This window comes from Cupressus sempervirens, chromosome 3, assembly GCF_028749045.1.
Source record: "Cupressus sempervirens isolate cs-2001-9-10 chromosome 3, ASM2874904v1, whole genome shotgun sequence".
In the NCBI taxonomy this organism is placed as follows: Eukaryota; Viridiplantae; Streptophyta; class Pinopsida; order Cupressales; family Cupressaceae; genus Cupressus; species Cupressus sempervirens.
The window spans coordinates 782076012-782100777 of NC_143120.1; the positions used below are offsets into that span (position 1 = coordinate 782076012).

The 24766-nt window shown below is 33.1% G+C and overlaps 1 protein-coding gene and 1 long non-coding RNA gene across 6 annotated transcripts in view; one reads left to right on the forward strand and one right to left on the reverse strand.

Moving 5' to 3' along the window:
- Nucleotides 1-24228, forward strand: part of LOC149569122 (uncharacterized) — an 82732-nt gene extending 58504 nt beyond the window's left edge. For 3 of the 5 annotated variants that reach the window (XR_016362706.1, XR_016362708.1, XR_016362702.1), the window contains exon 3: nt 23468-24228. This is a non-coding gene — a long non-coding RNA (uncharacterized LOC149569122). Of the gene's footprint in view, nt 1-23453 lie in introns of all 5 variants that reach the window. The other 2 variants (XR_016362707.1, XR_016362703.1) reach the window with 2 other exon arrangements.
- LOC149569123 (uncharacterized) lies at nt 13137-14813 on the reverse strand. The gene is made up of 2 exons (XM_089817698.1): nt 14392-14813; nt 13137-13913 (listed from the first exon to the last, which is right to left on the reverse strand). Exons 1-2 carry the CDS (start codon nt 14443-14445, stop codon nt 13356-13358), a joined length of 612 nt encoding a protein of 203 aa, XP_089673824.1. The 5' UTR covers nt 14446-14813; the 3' UTR covers nt 13137-13355.
- Nucleotides 24229-24766: the final 538 nt, after the last annotated feature.

A 24766-nucleotide genomic window follows, 5' to 3' on the forward strand; every position in this document is an offset into this window, starting at 1 on the left:
AATAAATTGTATTGTACATAGGTACCTCTCTAGGATAGTAATTGGGGTCAATTTTTTTAATTTTCCAAACTTATGCCTAAAGGGAGTATTAGTGTATGTATTTAATTTTTGTACACTCAGGTTTATTAATCTTTAATTAGCCATCCATGAACATTTGACACATGTTTACCCAAGTTGTTGTCACTTAGGAGTTCTATAAAAAATGTTGATTCTTGTTGATGCATTATCTTAGCTTAGTGGGAGGCAACTCGCTACGACTCATTGAGTATTGGGTTATTTAACCTAATCATTTGCATTATATGCACACTACACTTCTCTTTCAACTTGTCATATGGTTGAATTTGGGATCAATTTTGTGCTATTGTGCTTCATTTTTTAATCTCTTTTAGATTTTACGTTATTTTTCTTCTCTAATTGATGTTAAATTTATACATTTATTATTATTATTCTTATCTAAGGGTGAAATAATGTTCATTTATGTCATCTTTTTTATGTTCATTGAAGATAGTTTTATAAAGTGTACTAAAGTGGTTATTCTTGACATAACAAAGAGTACACTCATCTTCATGACTTTTTGTTATGCATAAAGTCACACATTCTTATTAGATTTAAGTCTAAGAAAAAAATATCATTGACAACTTTATTAAATTATAGATTGAACAAATTTCCAACAATTTCCTAATCATATATAGTTTCTCCCATGCTGCTTCAGAAAGCCATGGTGCCTCCACTGAACAAATGTCCTCAGAAATTCGTCTTGAAGGTCTTTCACGAGGTAATCTTGATATTATCCTTCCTTTGCAAGAATTTGATGCTACTTGTGATTGGTTAGAACAACATACCTTGATAGGGTATTTTATGGGTAGGAATCCTCCTGAAGCTATGCTCTGAGAATGGGTTAACAAGAGCTAGACTCCTCATGGAGTCTGCCTTAACGCTATGCAAATTTTTTTATTTATTTTGAAATTTCATTTTGCCAACTCATCTTAGGAAAACACAATTTTTAGCAATGGTCCTTGGTCAGTGCATTCCTCCCAGCTAGTTTTTTCAAGATGGTCGAGAGATTTCACTATCTCTGACAACAAAAAGATTAGGGTTCCTATGTGGGTTGAGTTCCTAGGTTTACCCTTGCTATGTTGGCATTTTATTGAGTCCATTTCCAATACTATTGGAAAATTTATTACCAAGGAACATGAAATTTTTTCAATGCTTGTCCTCAGAAACACGCATGCATTGAGGTTGATCTCTCCAAGGATCTCAAGGGTTCTGTGGAGATACAAATTGAGTCTCAAACCTTCTCTCAGAATGTGCTCTATTTGAACCTACCTAACACTTGTTATAGGTGTAAGTCAATGAAACACAAGATTAGGGATTGCCCTTTGGCTATGCCCAGGGTTAAAACCTCGCCTAAGGAGACCCCTGTCAAAGTAGAAGAACCCTAAAGGGAAACTTTTATGGACTACTATTAGGTGTAAGGGCAAGACTACCTTAGCTCCTAAATAGTCATATATGGCTGTCATTTTGGTTCCTCCTATTTCAAAAGGAGCACAAACCCCACCCATTATAGGGTCGACAATGGTTTTACCAGAACTGAACCCTAGTGTTTCACAAGTTTCAAACCCTGGTAGTTCTTAGGGGATCAAGGCAGTGACAAGGGTTAACACCTCAGTTGTGATTCACACCCCTTTTGCTGCTTCCTCCATTGTGACTCAAAATGTGTAGCATTCTCACAGTCCTCCTGGATGTGTTGAGAAACTAGAGGACAAACAACAGGCTATCAGTCTAGAGGATTTTCCTTCTGGCTTTAACTAAGTTTTAACTTTCTTACATAATATTTATTCCTCTCTCAAGGATGAGCAAAACATGGAAGAATTTTCATGAATTTTTTTTTATCATGGAACATGCAAGGTCTTACAGACCTCTCCAGAAAGTACTATGTTAGGGATACCCATCATAGACTTGGTAATTTAGATTTTCTTTGCATGGAAGAGGTTAAAATTTCTAGTTTCATGCTTTCTACTACATGTCACATTATCTAGCTGGACGACATTATGTTTTCCTCTCAACATAAATCTAGTAGAGGTGGTGTAATTACTCTTTTGTCACCTTGTCTTCATTCGACTATAATTTTGCATGGTTCTGACCCCATGCACAAAATAATTTGGCTTTTGCTTTCTATCAACAATCATTCTTTTGGAGTATTTAATGTTTATTCTTCCAATGATGTTGTGGAAAGATCTTAATTGTGGGGCTGGATGGCTAACAACTTACCTCCAGCTACTTGGGTTATGTGTGGTGACTTTAATATGGTTGAGCTGGCCTCTGACAAAGATGGCATTTTTCCTTTTCATTGGATAGTTGACGAAAGGGAAGCTTGGTACTATATGCTTAATAAATTGGGCCTTTTTGATCCTAATACTAACCGTCACTAGCATAGTGGGGTTTGGCACACTTGGTCCAAATTTTGAGCTGGCTCTAACTACATTTTAAAATGTCTTAATCATGCCATGATTACCGCACAATCCCTTTTCTCCTTTTTCGAGGATCAAGATTTACCTGTCATTCCTTTGCCAAATGTGACATTATCAGACCACTATCCCATTTATTTTTTCATTTCGTGGCACACAACTATCCAATGGGTTGTCAAGACTCATTTTTCCCTCAATACATCAATGTTGATGCATGCTTCCACCATTGCTCATATCCTATGTGTTTGGAATTTGGAGCCACGTCTGCATTCTTAGGCAGGGTGGATTTAGTAGTGGAATGATGTTGTTACCAAAACTACTAGATTCTTGCACATTTATGGGTGGTAGTTGGCGATTTTGAGATGGCAATCTTATGAATCCACTACTACGGCTCTCAAGAAAGCTTTTGAGGCTCTCACCCTTAACCCTTTTGATGTTGATTTGAAAATTTAGCTTGCCAAGCTTCATCATCATAAACAAGTTGCAGATAATTATGCTACTCAAGGGGTGCAAATCAAAGCTCACCTCCATTGGTTGGAGGTTGGTGATAAGGCTTTGAAGGAATTCTTTCAAGCTCTTAGAGCACATCATAGCAATCTTGGGATTAAAAAGATCAAAAAAAGGTAGTTCTATTCTTTGTAGTCTCCCTAACATCCTACAAGCTTTTGTTCACCATTATGAAAATGTGTTTGCTTCACAGGGAAATTCGGTTGGTCAGGAGGAAGCTTAGAAAGTGTATTTCTATTACTCCAAACAGCCTATGGTTGAGCAACATATTTTCTATGAGCAACTTCTCACCATCTGAGACCTCAAGAAGGTAGTCTTTTCCATGGCTGATGACAAGTTCCCTAGGTGTGATGGGTTTCCCTATGAATTTTACAAACACCTCTGGGAGTCTATGGTCCTGACCTGCACAAAGTTTATCTTGAAGCCTATCATTCTAAGATTCTAGGAGCTATTATCAACAAAGGAAACATCAAATTCATACCTAAAGCTAGTGATCCTAAGAATATTTGTAACTGGCAGCCCATTACCCTACTTAATGTCTCTTATAAGATTATTTCTAAGGCAATTTCTCTTAAAATTTTCCATCTCCTACCTTTAATTGTGCAGCCAGAGGAAATTGGCTTTATTAAGTCTAGGTATATTCTTGACAACATCATTGTTGTCCGAGAAGGCATGGAGTTGGCTAAAAAATCCAATCAGCCATCTGTGTTTTTGAAAATTGATTTTGTCAAAGCCTATGACTAGATTGAATGGCCTTTCATATTGGCTATGCTCCAAGCTATTGGTTTCAATTCCAATTTTCCTCAGTCTATGGAGATGCTTTTTGGAGATGCTAATGCTTGTCTTACTATCAATAGCTCTCAATCTAAATCCTTTGGGCTCTTTCACTCCATTCGACAGGGTTGCCCTCTGGCTTCAACTTTATATGTTCTTCTTGTTGAAGGGTTTGGTTACTTGCTAGCCCACTCCATTTCTTTTGGTTTGGTTTGTTGCATTTCCATTCTAGATTCCTCTTCTCAGTTGGTCAATGGACACTTTGCTTATGATTCCTTTCTCACTCTTTTGGAGGATGAGGAAAACACCACTAATGCCTTGCAATGCCTATACACCTTTTGTCAAGCCTCTAGCTTAGCTATTCAATGGCACAAAACACTCTGTTATTGATAATATTTTTTGCTAGCTTTACCTTGGGTTGACCAATTTTAATGGAAATGGGTCACACATCAGGGGATTTTTCATTTTGGGCATCCCTTTTGCCTCTCAAGCTTCACTCGTTGATTTGTGGAACACTGTGCTTGTCAAGATTGCAAAGAAGCTTGACTATTGGCTTACTAAACCCCTTTCTCTTGCGAGCAAATGTTAGATTTGCTCAAAATTTCTGGCGGCTATGCATGTTTATTATTCTTCTTGTTGGGCTCCTTCCAAAGCCTCTTATTTGAAATTAGAGGAATTGCTCTATGATTTTCTTTGCGCTTCTAGTTTTGACCTTCATGGATTTCACAGAGTTGGTTGGGATTTTTGTTGTCTCCCTAAAGAGTCTAGAGCCTTGGCCTTCTCTCCACATAGAAGAAAGGTCTGACTCTTTGTGGTAAATGGATTATACATGCCATTACTGGAGACAAAGCTTGGAAAGTTTTGGTTTGACATTGCATTTCTTTTGGGTTACCTATTAATAGGTCTGCATGGAAGGGGATTGGCTTTCAAACCCTTCTCATCATGTGGGAACCCGTGCACATACATGACTCTTTTTTTATTAAGAGCATATGGAAAGCTTGGGAAGCTATCAAGCCTTGGATTTGATGGTCTAGTGATGGGTTCCATGATGGGCTCTCTTTGAACTAGCAGAACATTTGATGGTCTCCACTGTTTGCCATCCAAGGTATTCCTCTGGCCAAGACTCAAGATGCTAGTGCTCTAGATTTTTTCAAATGTGGCATAAAGATTCCTAAGGACCTCTTTTCCAACATCTCTTGGAGTCTCAGATCATGGGAAGATATGTAAGTCTAGTTTCATCTTGCTCGTTCAAATTGATAGACTTTTGATTTGTTGCTTTTTGCAATTCCAGATCACTTAATTCACAAGGTGGGTATTTAGTCTGTTTGACCTTACTGGATAGATTGGAAGTGTTATCTTTCCACTCTCTTCACCAGATACAAGCCAATTTTGGGGTATCGATGGTTTTCTCCACATTTTTCGATGGTGGATACCCTCAACTAGCACTAGCATTTGCAGTCTTCCCTTTCTTAGTGGAGAAAGCATTTTAACACTATTTGGAGTGCCATTATAGAGCCCAAGATTGCTCACTTTGCTTGGTGCCTAGTTTTTCAAGGTCTTCCCCTTGGGCCTCAGCTCAAGCATATTGGGGTTCCAAATCCCCGGTGTCCTTTTTGTGAGCAGCCAAAGACTCTTTTGCATAATTTTTGGTTTTGTAGATGTGCTCAAAACTATTGGCACCGGATTCGTGATTTCTTTAAGTTATTTTGGCTTGAATCTTTTTCTTGGCATATGGTTATTTTAGGTGACTCTCCCAAGTTCCTTGGAAAATTTACCCAGATTTGGCATACTTTCAGGATGGAGATTTTGTTTACTCTATGGAAAGATAGAAACATTCTTCTTTTCACTCACAGTTTTTTTGACATAAATGTTGCTATGTACACTAAAGCATGCATTGGCAACAATGTAATGATGTAGATTCAAGTACACACCAATAAGGTGGCTTTGGAGGTAGCCCACCTTCAGGAGCTTCTCAATCATTGGGGTAATGCTCCTTGTACAGTTGCTAGAGTACCTTTTGCTGCTTCAGTTGATACTACTCTGCCTAGGGGCCACCGCTGGGGGCACAGTTCTTTTGGCTATTACTCGCACACAATGCTCGCAGGCTTCCCGCCACCACTCTCCCAATGGTGGCAATGGTGGTTGGCATTGCCGCTCGGCTTCCCTACCCCATGGTGGCACAAGTTGAATTCCCCTTTCACCTGGAGTTGGCTATTTCACCTTCACGGATTGATACCAAAGATGAAGACTAGGCCCCCAATGATGCTGCTGATGGCTGGATTGTTCCCAACCTGCCTACCAATCCCAGGGATGATTGGGGATTTCATGATCGGGATGAACCACCCCCCTCAGCTTGCATTGCATTGGTTGCCTGAGGGTTGTTTTTTATAAGTTTTTTTGATGAATAGTTGTTGATTCCAGCTATGGCCATGTGAACTTTCTCGGGGTGATCTTGTATCCCCTGACCCCTTTTTTGTGAATTGTAACTAAGTATATTATTTACTAATTGAAAAGGAATATTCATCCAAAAAAAAAGTTGTATTTTCATTTCTGTCAAATAGAAAAACCAAAAAAGAAAAAGTCTTCATGACTAGTTGAATATATTGCAAAGCTCTTCCATCATTTCCTTATTCTCCTCGAATCCATCTTTACTAATATTGGTCAACATTGTCTCATAATCTGCTATTGTAAATTCTTGGGCACTCTTAAACATCACACACTAAGGAAGAAATTAAGCTTGGAAAAATAAGTTAATTTTTACTATTTAACACATTTAGTCTAAGAATCAAGCCTTAGAATGTGATAAGCTTAAGTCCTCAAATTGTTCCCTTACATTCTCTACTAAATCTAGAAATTGAAATAATGTTTTCATTTTGGTTACCCACAATTGTAATTCTTATCTCTGAATCATGGAATTTTCTATGAGGCAAAACAAAATTATACTCATGTCATATCTTCAAATTAACACCAATAACTAGACGTACCATGAAATTATGCGAGAAAAATTCAGCAAACCCCTACTTGGGTGGCAGTTTATACACAGTGACTCTAGTGCACTGATTGCATCTCTTTTAAATGGTTTGTAATGTTTATTTCGTGCAAAGTCTTCCTTCTTGTCTTATTGCACTCTGAAGGCAAAGAGAGACAAATACAAAGAGATAATAACTGATTTTATTGCCTTACTACCTTGCACAAATGCATTACATAAGGCCTCTATTTATAGAGGGTATGAGAACTCTCTACACACAACACATTTTACACATGTTACACTATATTAAATATAATATTACATATATTAAAAATATGGGTGGCTGGAACGAAAGAGTGTCTGCTATGCAATTTATTGTGGATGGTGGATGGGCGGCTAAGTTGTGGGCTAGACATGGGCTGGCTGTCTGCTATTAATGGCTGAAATTAATAGCGCCAACACTCCCCCTTAATTTTTGTCGTTAAAAAATTTTGCATCAGTAATACCTAATTTCTCTCGCAAATATTCAAAGTTATTATTTGGCAATGGCTTAGTGAATATATCTGCCAATTGATCTTCAGATTTGCAGAACTCAAGGTGGATTTCTCCATTCTTGACCAATTCTTTGATGAAGTGGTACCTTGTATCAATATGTTTGCTCCTCTTATGAAATACATAATTTTTAGATAATGCTATTGTTGATTTGTTATCACAAAGAATTAGTGTTGGTTCCTCCTGATGATGGTGAAGATCAAACAAAATTCGATGCATCCATACTGCTTGACATGCTGTGGAAGTGGCAACTACATATTCTGCTTCAGCTGATGAGATCATCACTATAGGTTGCTTCTTTGATGCCCATGATACAACTCCTAATCCAAGGTGAAAGATATATCCAGAAGTGCTCTTCCTGTCATCAATGCTACTTGCAAAATCACTGTCAGTATAACCAATCAAACCAAAATTGTTAGCTTTGGAATATAGGATTCCATATCCCATTGTTCCTGCAATATATCTCAATATCCTTTTTCCAACTTGCCAATGAGAATTTTGTGGTGATTCCATGAACCTTGACATTAAACTGACACTATACATGATGTCTGGCCTTGTAGCTGTCATATACATTAAACTTCCAACAAGTCTTTGAAACATAGTTGGATCAACATTTGAGCCATTTTCTTCCTTGCTAAGTTTTGTTCCTGTTGCAACTAGAGTTGACACTGGATTGCAATTCATCATTTTAAATCTCTTTAAAACATCCTTTATATACTTAGATTGACAAATGAAGATACCTTTGTCACATTGAATAACTTCAATACCTAAGAAATATCTCATCAACCCCAAATCTGTCATTTCAAATTCTTTCATCATTTTTGACTTGAACATGTCTACTGGTAGATTTCTAGTGAATATCAAGTCATCAACATACAAGCATACAATCAAAATATGACCTTCCTTATTAGTCTTAACATATAATGTGAGCTCATTGTTACTTCTATCGAATTGATTACTTATCATGTATGAATCAATCCTCTTATACCAAGCCCTAAGAGCTTGTTTCAAACCATAAAGTGCCTTGTTTAGTTTATATACCTTATTTTCATGCCCATTAACCTCATAACCAGGTGGTTGTTTAAAATATACCTCTTCATCAAAAAACCATTCAAAAAAGCTGATTTTACATCCATTTGATACACTTTCCAATCATTTTGTGCTACTATTGCTAAAATAGTTCGAATTGTGTCAAGTCTAGCAACTGAAGCAAATGTTTCATTATAATCAACTCCATATTGTTGTGAAAAACTTTTAGCAACTAGTCTTGCCTTGTGCTTAACAATTTCACCTTTTCATCAAATTTAGTTTTGTAAACCCATTTGACTCCTATACATTCTTTTCCTTTAGGTAAATCCATTAATTCCCATGTGTTATTTCTTTCAATGGAGTCAATTTCTTCATCCATTGCCTTGATCCATTTATCTTCTTTAATTGCTTCATCAAAATACAATGGATCACAAGAAAATAAAGAAAAAATTGATTAAATATCTACATTCTCTTCTTCTTGATCATATATTTCTTTTAAGCTTCTTGTCTTCTTACCTTTGTAACCTGGTGTTGAGAATGTTGAATCATATTTATCACTTACATTTGAACTTGGATGTGAGGCACCTTGCAAAAGTTCCTTGGTGGAGTATTGGGTGTTGATTGAGTCCCTTGTTCCTTTAATTCATCATCACCTTGTAATATTGGTGCTCCTCTTGTGACTTGTTTGTTATTATTTTCATGCCATGAATCTTCTTCTTCAAATTTAACATCCCTGCTAACGATCAATTTCTTTGAAACATGATTATACAATCTATAAGCCTTTGATTCTTCACTATAACCAATAAAGATGCATTTTTCACTTTTATCATCCAATTTATTTCTCAATTTAGATGGAAGTAATGAATAAGCAAAACAGCCAAAAAATCTAAATGGGATACTGTATGTTTCTTACCATTCCATGCTTCTTGTGGAATTGTGTTCTTAACACTTTTTGTAGGACTCCTGTTCAAAATGTATACATCACATGCTACTACTTCTGCCCAAAACTCATTGGATAGATTTTTGGCCTTCAACATACTCCTTGCTATTTCCATTATGGTTCTATTCTTCCTTTCTGCTACACCATTTTTTTGTGGTGTGTACCTTGTGGTAAACTGATTCTTAATTCCATGAAATCTGCAAAATTCTAGAAAATCATTAGAACTGAATTCACCACCTCTATTAGATCACAATACCTTGATGTAGTGACCACTTTGTTTTTCAACCAAATTTTTGAACTCCTTGAACTTTTCAAAAGCTTCACTTTTTTGTTTGAGAAAGTATATCCAAATCTTCCTGCTAAAATCATCAATAAATGTTAGGAAATATATACTTCCTCCTAAAGATGGAGTTTGCATAGGTCCACATATATCAGTGTGAACTAATTCCAATGGTGCTCTTGCTCTATATGAAACTCCTACTGGGAAGCTTTCTCTATGTTGTTTTGCCAAAATACAACTTTCACATGAACTTGGTGGTTTCAATATTTGAGGCAATCCTTTCACCATATTCTTCTTTTATAATAAGCTTAAAGCATCAAAATGAAGATGACCATACCTCAAATGCCATAGCCACGACTGATCTAAGTATACTGTCTTGAAACTAACTTCTTTTCCTCCTTGAATGCAATGAATCTGGAGGGGGAACATTCAATTTTGTGTCATGTTGACCCTTGCAATTAACCTGCCACTAGGATTTCTATCCAAGATTGTGCAAACATCATTATCAAAAGAAACTTTGTAACCCTTTTGTACTAGTTGACCAACACTCATGAGATTGTGTTTTAATCTAGGCACAAAATACACATCAAGAATATATCTTTTTCCTCCATTTTTTGTCAAGACATTTATAACACCTTTTCCCATTACAAAGACTTTACTATCATTTCCTAGCTTTACTTCAGATTTTACAGAATCATCCAAGCTAGCAAACAAATCTTTATTTCCAGTCATATGGTTACTACATCCACTATCTAGGAACCATATATCACTAGAGCTTTCTTGAGCAACATTACAAGTTATAAATAAACTTCTTGAATTGTTATTAGATACATCTGAGTAATTAGCACCATTCTTTTCAATATGCTCTTGTTTCTTTCTACATTCACTTGCAATATGACCAAATCTCTTACAATAATAACACTGAATTCGAGATTTATCAAACCTTGATGATGGGTGTTGGAATGAACTTCTACCATGTCCTCTATTCAAACTTTGAATGGATTGATTTGTTCTCTCTTCTTGATTTGGACTTCCACATCCATCTATGCTTCTACCTCTTCCTCTTCCTCTGTAGTTTGTTCTTCCTCTTCCTCTACCAAAAGATACCTGCGATCTAAATGCATTCTCAAAAGAAGAATTGTTATTTTTGTTCATTCTTGATTCATGAGATAAAAGTGAGCCCATCAATTCATCAATAGATAGTATTGTCAAATCTTTAGATTCTTCAATGGCAACAACAATGGCATCAAATTTTCTAAGAAAACAACGAAGTATCTTTTCAACAACTTTTTGATCTATCAAATCATCACCATATGATCTAATTTGATTAACCACATTCATTACTTGATTTAGGAATTGATCAACTGAGTTTGAATCCTTCATAAGCAAATTTTCAAAATCACGCCTTAAAGTTTGCAATTTAGCAATCTTAACTTTTGATGTCCCTTGATACGCTGTTTCTAAAATATCCCATGCAATTTTAGACTTTTTAGCAGCACAAACCTTAGGAAAAATTGATTCATCTAAAGATTGTTGAATTAGAAACAACACTTTAGCATCCTTTTTCCTGTTATCTTGTAATTTATCCTTTTCATCTTGTGTTAATGTAGACTCATCTTGTGGTTCAATAAAACCCTTTTCAATAAGATCCCATATGCCTTGAGAACAAAATAGTGTCTTCATTTTTATAGCCCAAAATTCATAATTTTTACCAGAAAATATTAGAATTTGTGGTTGAGCTATACTACTTCCTGAAGCCATATTAATACACAGTTACAACTGCACCTTACAATTTTAAACTTTGCTTTACAAAGTAAATCCACCAAACGAGTCTAAGCCAATGACATATAGCTTAAACAAACAACAATATAATGCTTATTTTCTCCTTTTAACAATTTTTTTTATCATTAGACTTCACTCCAAGAAATCAACTCATACCTTCTTCAAACATTAAATTGAGATCTTTTCTTTTCTCAATCTTGGCAGCCACTAGTCTCCAACTTTAGAAGCTGATAATGATCTGCAATCAAGAAAACATTAGAAGCTCCATTCACTGCTACAGCAGTTATACATATCAATACATAATTCCTCCTAGGCTCAGCTCTTCAAGTTCTAATACCAATTTGAAGGCAAAGAGAGACAAATACACAGAGATAATAACTGATTTTATTGCCTCACTGCCTTGCACAAATGCATTACATAAGGCCTCTATTTATAGAGGGTATGAGAACTCTCTACACACAACATATTTTACACATGTTACACTATATTAAATATAATATTACATATATTAAAAACATGGGCAGCTGGAACGACAGAGTGCCTGCTATGCAATTTATTGTGGACGGTGGATGGACGGCGGAGTTGTGGGCTGGCTGTCTGCTATTAATGGCAGAAATGAATACCGCCAACACACTCTCCTGACTGAAAAATTAGAAATACTACGATGGGCTCTTGTTCAAGAGTCTTGGGGAGCGTATAAAAGGAATCTAAATCTGCTGCTTTACAGAACTTTATTCTTATTCCTTGTCTCAAAATATTTACATGTGCCTCTTTTATAAAGGGCTTCAAAATAATATGAAAATTTCTAGGAAACGGAGACTTAGAAAATAAAGACAGAACATTAAACGATCTACAGCCAGTCATAGAAATAACTGGATCTTCCCAACACTTTTGTATATGTCATAACATAAAAGGTAAATGTATTCTATAACCAAATCAGCTTTTGAGGAAACTTCATATAGCCAATGGCGTACACTAACACAACTGCCAGTCTACAATATTAAATATCAAAAGCAGTTTATTTTTCAGAGACTAGAGCTATTGAAAGCTCTTGAAAGCTATGAATCTATTCCCAGTTCTTCCTTTTGGATTTCCAATCAGACAACGTCATTATAGTGCATTATAGTATTTTTAGCTATTGTGAAAGTCCATTTTGCCAAAGGTTTGATGGGTTGAGGGGTTAAATATTTAGAGTAATCTTTCGTATATCATCTAGATGAAAACATCATTGAAATATTCATAGAGTATTGCAAGACCTTACGGAAGAAACGTGGGTTTCCTCGTGTGTGCTTTTGTAGAGTAGTAAGACATTTGTATTTCTTGCCTTGATTGTGGAATCGTAGCTATAATCAGGAATAATTCAATGTGCTTCTTTATTGCTATGCTGTTTGATAAATTCAAACTATAATCATGTTGTAAATTCGATGTTTGTTGGCTTCTCATCTTCTAGTCACCACGTTGGACCACGTGTCTCTTTTATTTTCTCGCTACCGTTTTGATCACACCCTAGTCGATTCAAAAGCTACCCGCAATGCTTTATTCAGATGGGCACTAGAGTGTTTTTTTCCTCGCTTCTTTTATCTTTGTTTGATATTGTACCCTCTGAAATGGATAAGGTTTTGATGTTTTGGGGGATTTACATTTGCTTTACGTAGAAGTGTCCACAGTATTCTCTGTTATTTGTTTTCATTCAATCTTTTCCAAAACTATCTTAAGACCCAACTGCATGTAAAGGGACATACACATTCAAGATGACACTACAATCTCTTACAAAAGTATTAAGAGAACATGTACAATCTTTTTATGCCATTGACACTATTGTCTTATACTTGCAAATTTCTTAACCAAAAGAAAGTTGAATGATTTCAAACAGAACGGACTTTACAACGAATATCTGAAATTGAGAAAACATTTCAGATGATGTGTCAAACTGTGCACCTATTACAATAATTACATGAGTGGATAAGGAGTTATTCTTCTCCATATGCAACCTCCTACAAATACATTACGCAGCTTTTAAAAGCTTACTAGTACATTTATTATTCAGGCCTCCTCTTATGCATCCTTAATTATCTTTGTGGAAGTACATTTGTGAATAACAGTACTACCAATTCTGGTGATCTCTATGCCTCTGCCAATGGGAAGGGTAGTTGATTGGGCACCCAAATTCCTCTTAAACCCCTTCGGAAACACAAAAGTGGCTTTTCTATCAAACATATTATCAGCAATTACAACAGCGCGAGTGGTGTTTATATTCAAGTGCTTAAATACTCCTCCATAGTCTTCTATCTTGCAGTCGATAACTGCAAAATCTATGTTTTTGTAAGTGGGAAGTATTTGTTGGGCATCTCCTACAACAAATTCTGCAATATCTTCCATGCCCAGCTCCTTTATTGTCTTCTGCATCTCCTTGAGAGTTTCTTCCTCCTCTAAAATACAGATAAATCGGCCCCCAGTATGGCGAGCAGCATTTGCAAGCCCAACAGTGGAGGCAGCTACACAAGAACAAACTTGTACAATAAGTTGTGCCTTCATTCCCGCTGCCAAAGCTGATATGAATTCGCTGCTCTGGGGTTCACTATCCTCCAACCATGTCGATCTTCTCTCTGTTCTCTACAAATAACAAGAACATAGCAATGTTAGACTAACAATTTGTAAGGAGGATGAATATTGTGAAACTGTTTCTCCCTCCACAAAATTTGTAGATTTTGCTATCATGCACTAAAAGTATGTATGTATAGATGGTGGAGAGGGATTTTAGTAGAGATAGAGTCATTATCATTATACCCACACCTCTTACATGATAGTGCTGAATACAACCACAATTTGAACCCACTATATAGTCGCTATACCAACAAAACCCTTTGGAATTCAAGATATTGGCTAAATTCGTAGATGGAGTTTCCCTCTGACAAAATTTTGATCTCTTACATTTTGTTTGATAGCAAATTCTCCAATTCTCGAAGCCCTGATCAATTTTGAATTGCTAGACCAAATTACAATACCATATTGCATGCCTTCCAAAGAGTAACAATTCGATTAGGGTTATCTATATTCAATTGAAAGGATAATTAGCGTCAAGAGAATTTACCAGTTTTATTGTATCAAGATATGCATTTATTGCACTCTCCGGATGCCAGCCCATCAAGGATCCTTTTTGCTACAATGCTGCTAATGACTGTCAAAGGAAGAAATTTCTGAGATGGATGCTTTAAGAAAACATGGCCAGTATACATTTGATACAATACAGGAGTTCTAGATACTTAAAGAAAGTATGAGTGGATTAGGTGGTAGTAAGATGAATGATTGTGGCATGAAAGAGCTGCCTAGACTCTTCGCCTTAGTTGAAAATGACATGAAGCATTATAGAATGGCATGGAGAAAAAGAGGTGTTACCTAGAATTAATAAAGAAATATGATGAAGAGATAAGCTCAAAACTTTTTCATTGTTTATCCGTAGTATTAAATGCTTTCAGCCGTCCAATACTAAATAACTAAACCAGGAGAATGAGAAAAAGAATAGAATAAATTTATTTGTGGTTACGCTGATTCCCGGACACGAATTTTGTCTGAAGAATCTAATGATTATGTTACACGCAAAGGAATATTTGGTAGACATTAGTTTTGTTCTGTAATTTTTTTTGTGGCACTGGTTCAATGGCCAGCTGTTTCGAAAGGTAAGCTTTGATTTTTAATAGAAGGAAAATTGGAGGCGAGCCATGTATTTCTAGAATAAATTTTCATGAATAGGTGTATTTAAATTATGGTATTATAAATCATGCGATGAAATTCCTAATTGAATTGTTCTGAATTATTTATAAATGTCTATGGAATTTTATAATTTAAGATATACTAGTACTTGTTCAAGGCATAAGCTAAGAGGAGTTATGTATAGAATTCAAATGTAAACAAGAGCTGTGGAGAGCTTTAGTCCCTCTTTGTGCAAGAATTTGATAGAACGTAAATATTTAAAAAAAAAATGCGTTTCAAAATTAAGGATAGAAAATATTTTAAAATTGGAAAATGATTTTAAAAATTTATATTAAATATTAACTAAGTTAAATTAATTATCATAGTAATAAAAAAGTAAAATAAATTCGTATTTAGTGGAAATTAAAATATTTAGTAAATAAAGATGAGAGCCTACAATAGTAAGTTGTTAGCTTTTCCATCTTGGGTTTCTCTCTACTTATTTTTACCAAAGAATAGTTAATGTAGACTGATTTATTATTAATATTGATTTAAAAATAGAAATGATAAAAAGAAATAAATTAAATTAAAAAGATCAATAGTAAATACTCTTTAAGGTTTCATTAATAATTATAAGTTTTGTAATAATTAACATTGAAAAAGAATTTTTTTGGGGAGAAAGTTTAATAGTTAATATATATAATATTTTCTTTAGAATTTGAAAGTTTAGTTTTTATTCTTATTATAAAACTTTCAACAATTAATAAAATATAAAATTGCAAAACTTTATTGGAACCTCCTATCAAAAGCTTTTTATAAGAATAGTAAAATTGTGAAAAAAAAAAAGAATTAGTTTGTTTGGATTTTCCTAATACATCTATGCTCATAATAGCAATGGGTCTATTACTTCTGAGCTCTAAAAAATTGAAACGGTGATTATAATTTAATTTCACCGTCAAAGTTGAATTGCCATAATAATCCCAATATAGATATTTGACAAATCAAGAAGTTTCATTCAATAAATATCTATTGAAATTTATTTGAATTTTTGAATGGAAAAAAATAAGAAAAACCCCAGCAAAATTGTCAAAGTCCAATCAGAAAAAAGAAATTTTGGTAAAGAATAGAATATAAAAATAAAAGACAAGTGAAACATTAGTAAAGATAGGGAAAAATAAAATTATAGAAATCAAACTAATGCTAAAGGCATTCACCAAAAACATTAGTTCCTTCCTATTAATAGGTGAGACTAACAATAAAAGAATTAGACTTCTATATAAAAATTCATATATTTTATTAGTATCTATCATTTAATAAAAATAATTAGAGACTATGTTCAAAATAGATTAAAAAAATCAGATTGAATGTCCTTAATCATTATGAAAGAATATCTACACGTGCAGGCTTAAGTGTGTGACATCTTTTATGTTCCACTAATCTTCAAAAATCCACTCCTCTCAGCTCCCCAACTCTAGTTGCCCAACAATCTCCTCAATGCCATGTTTAGTTAATTCATATTCATTAAGAAACCCTTAATTGGCTAGATAGTCCTGATGCTAATCATCCAATTTGAGTTCCTTAATTTTTTTTCAAAATAGAGGACAAAATTAATGTGTGTGTATGTCACCCTACTAATCCTAGAAATATTGTAAATCTTTAGTATATATAATTACATGCTTTATCATGTGAGGTATCCAAATGTGTTACTTTTCTAGTAGGGGAACAACAAGAGCCCCAATGTTCCCCATTCACATTGTCAAGCATAACATCAATTTTGTACAAGATGCTTATGATTAAACAATATCTAAGTGATCATCTTTAGCCATACCCTAGAAACTCCCATATATAAGAGCATGGAGAAGAAAAATAATGGCATGTCTTAGTTAACCCTATGCCTATTATGGGTGAGCTAAAGCTAAAGACCTAGCACTTCCCTCATCACATTCATGATTTATATGTGGTCATTACGAAATACAATACTTAACCACTTATCAATTACTTCTCCCTAAACTGATATTTTGTCAAAATGACCTTGATAGATGTCTCAATTTCTCCTAATTGAGAAGCCACAAAAGAAACTAAGTTTCATTGTTTTCAACACTCTTAAATATGAAGTGTAGAGTTAGACTAGAGGCATTTGAACCTTAACGTCCAATTTGTAGGAAAAAAATCAATTTGAAAGTGTCAATGAAGCAGATGATCCAAGCGAGTCCCTAGCTACAAAGAAAGGTTCTTGGAGTAAAATATACTAAACATATATCATCTTTGTTCATCATCATACATGATTAATTTATATTATGCCCAAATGAAGGTTGTTAGTACACTACATAAAAAAATGAATCAAATAATAAAGGTAAGGCATGTATGTGTCCCTTTTCCTTTATTTTTAATTATATTCTTAAAGTTAGTTAACAATAATGTAGTCATTCAACAATCATGATTTGAGTACATATTTACTTATTCCCTTGTTTACATGTATCTAATTAATGAAAAATACTAAAGGTACACAAAAAAAAAATCCCTTTATGAAATGAATGACAAAGATGTCTACTAGTAACAATGTAGTGTATAAATTTTGATAAAAATAAATTATTACTTGATTATTATATGTTAATACTAAATTATGAATCTCTATCTAGTTTTGAGGGGTAGGTTGAGAAACAACAAGAGAGATGAGTATCATTTTTCAAGTTGTGGAAATAGCTTTCCCTTGCACTTCAAATTCTTTTAGATTTCATCTATTCTAATACAATGTGTCATTACCTTTCATAACCTAATATACCACTTAAAAGAACTAAGAACAATGAATTGAGACTTGAACAATAAAAAATATCCACCCCTAATTAAGATGAGATAACTCATAAGATGTTGAAATTTTCAAGATAGAGGTTGATATAGCTCTAGGATGAAAATTCTATTATTTTTTTCTCTTTTTCTTATGGAGCCATGTGATGTAGAAAGGTCATTTCCTAGAAAAATTCAAGTAATGATATGAGTCTTTTACCTAATTTTAAGGTCAATGCCTTTGCTAATCACTATAATGTTGTGGAAGCATTCTTTGGGACTTCCATTCTTCACCAATCTAGTTGTTAGATTATAATGACAGCCATCTAACTCCATCCATTTCCTTAGATTATAATTTTACCATCTTGAATTTCCTCAAATCAAGGGAACCTTCACTTTTTTCTAGAAATATTACATGGACACTAAAAATATATTATTAGGTCCATGATAAAGTAAGTTTAACAATTATAATTTGCATTATACACTTGAAACTCTAGAGGTCATTGAATTTGAATAAGAATGTACATAGACCATATGTACCTTACTTTTTAAATCTTATGGCTAATCATACCTTGGAGATACATGATGTATACCTTACCAACATACATCAAGAATACATGATTCTCTTGAAAAAATGAAGTTCTCTAAAATGCATTGATGATTAAGGAATATCTTATTATTTTATTTGACTAGAAAAAAAAAAATCTTCTTCTTTTCTTTCAAATATAAAACTTGATGGAAAAGATTCCCAAATGGTTATCTTCATCAAAATATTTAAATAAGGAAACTATTATCTATCTACACTATTAAATATAACAAATATAAACAAAATCAATAGTTGATGGACTTCCCCAACTCAATGATTGCAAATGTATGTTGGGATTTGGGTATTAGATCATCACAACAATATTTTTGAGAGACTCAAATTTCAACTTGCATGCATCATTAAAATTATGTAATATGGTATTTTAAGTCATTAGATTATATGGGGTTGTGATATTGTATAGTACATGGTTATACAATTGAAGCAATAGAGAAATCAATTTATTAAGGGAAACCAGATCCATCTATTATTGGTTGAACATAGGTTGGATACTTCTTCACCTTCCTCTCATTGATAGATATGTTGGTCAGGTGATTTTATCTTAGACGCTTCATGCTTAGTTACTCGAAAAGCCTCTAAAAAATAGTCTTTATTGGAATTCATATTTTCCCCTATTTCATTTTCAATTTCCTCTTCTAGTAGAGTTTTTGAATAGGAAGATGGAAAATCTAAGGGAATTTGTGATTCTAGGACCCTACAAAAGATCCACATATATTTATAGCTTTGTTGAGAGAAAAATAAGAAGAGATGAATTTGAGTTAGTATAATAATGCAATTATCAATGCACCCCTTCACAAAAATTATTATAGTTAAAGAAGAAATGCTATATAGGTTTATCCAAATAGAAGTACATCATAAAGAATCGAGTAAGAGGCTTCATAGATAGTGGGAGAAGTAGAGATGGAAAAGCTAAAGCCAGAGTCAATTTTGGTTGTGGTAGAGCCAATTCCAATTACTTACTAGAGAATATTACAACAACTTACAATCATGGATAGCTTGGAAATCTATTTTCCTCTATAGCCTCTCAAATTGTTTTAGAATACCCATCATCACTAGAAAACACAATAAACTTGATTGCAAAAAAGGAAAGTATAAAAATTAATTTTAGAAAGGACTCATTGTAAACCTCTTTGATATAGATCAAGCCTCTTGTAGAAATATCTAACTCAACCCTGTTTAAAAAATTACATTTATCTAATTGTATCTAAAAGTTTAGAAAACATATGTATTTATTTGTTATAGTAACTATGTTTTCCTTACTATTTGTAATCTCAGCCATATAAATAAAGATAATTAGCTTTCCAAGATTTTTAAAATATTCATAACTTTATAAAATAGAACATTGATATACATTCTAAATATTCCAAAATAATATTTATTTACCTAATTATCCAATTCTTCTAATAAATAATGTTGTAGATAATACTAATAACAATAAGAAAATATTCTAAATATATCATAAACTCCTAACATATTTTTTGTGACTAGAATAAACTAATATTATTATAGGAAAACAAAACAACATGCACGAGTTTCTCTCATACTATGTGTAATTTTTAAAAATTAACAAGTGATGCATAAGTATCTTGAGTCTCTGCCTTTGGTGGGGTGGGGAAAGACAAGTGCAGAAGAGGGAAATGATAGCGAGTTTAGTTTCAAAATTCAGAAATAAGGAAATTCTAGTGTTGTTACAAAAAAAATGTGACCTAGGAAGTAATTAAAGATATTAGAAATTGATGGTGTGACCTTATACAATATTGTTCATTGACAAGTGAGATATAAAAGTCTTAAGGTTGAAGAAAGGTAGTGAGAAGAGTAGCTTGCAAGAAGAGAGTCACTATAGTTCTTAGAAAGTGTGAAGGGTTTTTCCTATTGTCCCATCCTCTTATAATTCATTCTCTAGGGATTTTATACTAGGAAATACTTTAACGGAAAAGAACCTGAAAGTATTGAGTGTAATGAGTAGTTGAAATCCTAATATGATTTTAGTATGTAGAATGTTCGTCCTAGCTCTCATCTTAGATTTCTTTTATTAGATGGATCCTAGTTCTGACATATTTGGTAACTTGAAATGCATTAATGTGATTAATATTCAAAAGTCCCATATTTTTATTTGTGGATGAACAATATAGAGTTGTTATCGTGCTTTTCTAATTTTTTTTGGAACAATCAAAGAATCCTAGTAAGATTCAAATAAAAACCCATGCTACAAAAAAATTCAACTAATTAGTAACTACTACTTCATGCTTCAGGGACAATCATGCTTCCTTAAGAAGAGATGCATCTTTTTATTGATGTAACCCTAACTCCTAATTACTTCTAAGAAATCTGGGGCATCCTTTTGATAATCCTTGGTTTGATTGAACATTGTCACCCATCCATGGAAACCTCTAGTCTTACAAATGAAGAAAACTCCTCTATATCTTGGTCCCCGAAAGGGAGGCATTTATGCCTTCCTACATTATTGAATATGGTACCTATATCTATCTTTACATTATCAACAATATCTTTTAGAATTTCACCATGTAATGAAATGGTAGAATATGAAACTACTAAAAGAAATTTATTGTCATTGAAAATGAAAAAAATAAATTGAATCCATGCAAGTCTTATAGATAATATCCAATTTAAAATACATAGATCTTCACTATGAAGTTCACCATTCATTCCATCAAAATAATTGAAAATTATCAAATTTAGATGGCAATAGATTGAAGACCACCTAAATCTAGGATGAAATAAACCCTAGAATAAATTTTAAAATTGATTTTTTATAATCTCAAACACTACTTTTGAAACCATTATGATAAATAAACATTTGAAATTATTATACAAACAAAAATTGTTCCCATTAAGAAAATTGACATTTTGGGCTTCACTCTACAATTTCATTAAAGCATATTCTCACTAAAATAAATAAAAAATTGTGGCATGACTTGCTAACTTGGTTGCTAAATCTATATATGTCTCTTTTAAGACACAAAGATAACATAAATTCATATTCATGTTTGTGTAAAGTCTAAGAAGTAGAGATATATTTATATAGAAAATCAAGAAAATTTCATTAATTATATTTTGGGGGAAACATTTGGGTAATAGTTAGATATTTAAGTTCAATTTTAAGTTGGGCAAAGAGCATGTTTGAAAATAAAAACTAATTGATTATCTAGTCAACATCTGAGATGGATTCATTATGAAATTAGTATCTTGCAAGTTCATATAGCCTCCACATTATTTGTGATAACACATAATGTCATTTCTAACATGTTCTAGAACTAATTACAACCAAAACATTTCTTCTATCTTCTATTTATAAGAAGAAAATTGGTAGTGGAGTTTTTCTTTGACAATTCCTATAAGTAATAACATGTAAAATATTAGTAAAATTGATAATACACCTTCAACTAGGAAGCAAAAAAAGAGTAAGTTTTATGTATCCTTCTTAATTCTTTTATGTGCTCAAACTATTAAATCCACCCTTCTAACAATTTTGAATGAATTCTACAATGGAGATGAATAGTGACAATAATTTAGCAATGATTGGAGGAAAAGGAGAAGGTATGTGGTGTAGGGGCACCTTAATGGAATCAACATATTTCATTTATTTGTGTTTTAATATGACATTTTTTGCAATGTATAATGAGTCAAAATGATTTAATGTAAAAGATCAATTGGAAATTTTGTGTCAAATATAGTTACAAATATATAAATATATATACAAGATATATTAGTACAATTAAAAATGTATTAACATGTAGAGATGTAACCGAAAAGGAATAGCAAGAGTCATGTAACTGAACAATCAATGAAAAGTTAATTAGTTTGCAACTACCAAATATGCTATAAAAGGCAGAGATGGACCAATGGGAAAAAAGGCCCAAGGGATGGAATAATAGAAATATGGAATAGGTCCTCTAGCAGTCGGCAATCAAGACCATCTATATTTTCAAATGTTTAGAAGTTTGAAGTAATGAAGTTATTTTAGTTTGGTATTCAATTTCAAGTGCTCATCGTTCTATAAATTGTTCACAACTTGGTTCATTTAGTTTGATAATATCATTGAATAAATCAAATGTAATTCTTGGTATTAAGTTCAAAGATAGAATAATGAAAGAGTTTGTGTTACTTTGTGTTGGTTTCAGTGTATTGGGATGAGTAATTGATATTCTAAAATGTCTTATATATTGTGATTTTTTTTTTCTTCAATTCATTTTATTTGGAATAAAATTCCTTCAAGAATTGATTACATTTGCACAAGGCTCAAATCTCATTTTTAAAGTAGAATGGGCAACCCTTCTTGCATGGCATACAATGGCTTTTGTTGAGAAGATTTTAACTTGGAAAAAATATAATTTTAATGTGCTTGGATTAGTCACTATAGTGTAGATTTGAATCTAGACAAAATCCAAACTTTAAGAGGGTTTTAATGGGCTAAAGAGAGAATAATTTATTGGCCCATCATTTTGATAGTAACTTTCAGCCTTATCCATTGATTATTATGGTTTAGAATGGGATAGTTTGTAGAAGAATCATTTTATTTATGGACAAAATTTTTCAAAGAGTGATTCAATGATTGGTTATATGGGGTTATACAACTTATATTTCAGATTGAGAGAATGGTAATGTTTTAAGCTTTAAAAAAGCCTAAAGTTATTAAAGATTAAGGTGTTATACAATGGATTAATTATGTTAATATCGAGCTACCAGAGAAGTTACAAGTTCAACATGGGTGTTTGTTTTATGGTTTTGATATAAGAGAAGTCAATGACTTTGAATTGAGATGATAAAATTAAAAGTGTGATTGTTGAATGGTAATGATTACAAGAGCTTTGCTATAGGAATTCATATTGAAAAATCAAAGGAAGCATGTTTTTCATTCAATAGAATATGTGATGGTGAAATATCTGCCTTTCTTTTGCTAATACTATGATAGTAATCAAAATTGAGTTTGTAGATTTGTACTTCTTCTAATTTCTTTGCATTAGATTGGTATTAGAGCTTAGAAGATTATGAGCATGTAGATAGAAGATAATATACACTAGATAGTGTTGGGTAGTTTGATTCTTGTTTTGAAGTTACTTGGTTATAGGTGTCGGTTGACTCACTTCAGATAGGTGGACATGGAGGTCTAGGCACAAAAGGGCTATAGGAGATGGTCTACTTTGTGTCACCAAGAGATTGGAGAGAGAGGCAAGAGAGGACTCCTTGGTGAGGGACAAAAGTTGGTGGTTTTAGCAACATGGAGGAGTGAACTTCAATTGAGAGTATCACCTTGAAAGCAACCAATTAATTCCATTGATAGGAGTCACAGATAAAGGGAAGCTTGAGAGAAATGGTGACATTGAAGAAGAAGAAGAAGATAGGAGGCATAGATTAGTTTAAAGATGAAAAAACATGAAATCAATTTTTAGGTGTCCAAAGATATTTTGATGAGACATGGATTTTTTTTGAATCTTGAGAGTATGATGCAGGGACACCTTAAAGTAATCAAGATTTCATTTATTTATGTTTTAATATGACATTTTTGGCAATGTATAAGGAGTCAAATGATTTAATATAAAAGATCATTTGGCAATTTTGAGCCAAATATTGTTACAAATGCATAAATATGTATACAAGATATTAATACAATTACAAATGTATCAACATGTAGAGATGTAACCAAAAAGGAATAGCAAGAGTCATGTAACTAAAGAATTAGTGGAAAGTTAATTAGTTTGTAACTGCTAAATATGTTATAAAAGGCAGAGATGGACCAATGGGAAAAAAAGCCCTAGAGGATGGTGATGAGAGCCAATTATAACCTATTTAATGCTTTATTTTAATCTATCTTATGCACTTTCCTACTTCTTTATTCCATTTCTATCCCATATCATTCCATTTTTCCATTATAACGTTGCATATGGTTTAATATAAATAAGTAGTATTAATATTGTTTTGGGATCAAAATATGCAAAATTCATTATTGATTGCTTATACTAATCTTTATTATCATAGTATGTTCATGTGTGAGTAGATCTTCATGTCACCCACTATGCATCTTCCTGTAGCCATTATAAGTTCCATCCACTTTGAAATGTGTTGCTTATTGGGATAAAGATATATTTTCTATAGATATCATTCACTCTATAGGAACATGTGGAGAGGATAGTAAAGACTGGTGGAGAATGTATTTTCTAGCTGCATAGTTTTTATTATGAAAACATATTACTACACTACTTATTGCATCTGCATGGAATAATAATGGGGAAACATTCTCTCCACACAAAACCGTCATTTCCTCTCCTCTTCTCATGGATACATTCAATGCTATGTAACAAATATCTAAAATATATAAGCTATCATTTTTGTTGTTATAACAATGTTTTTTATATTCTATAGCCAACAA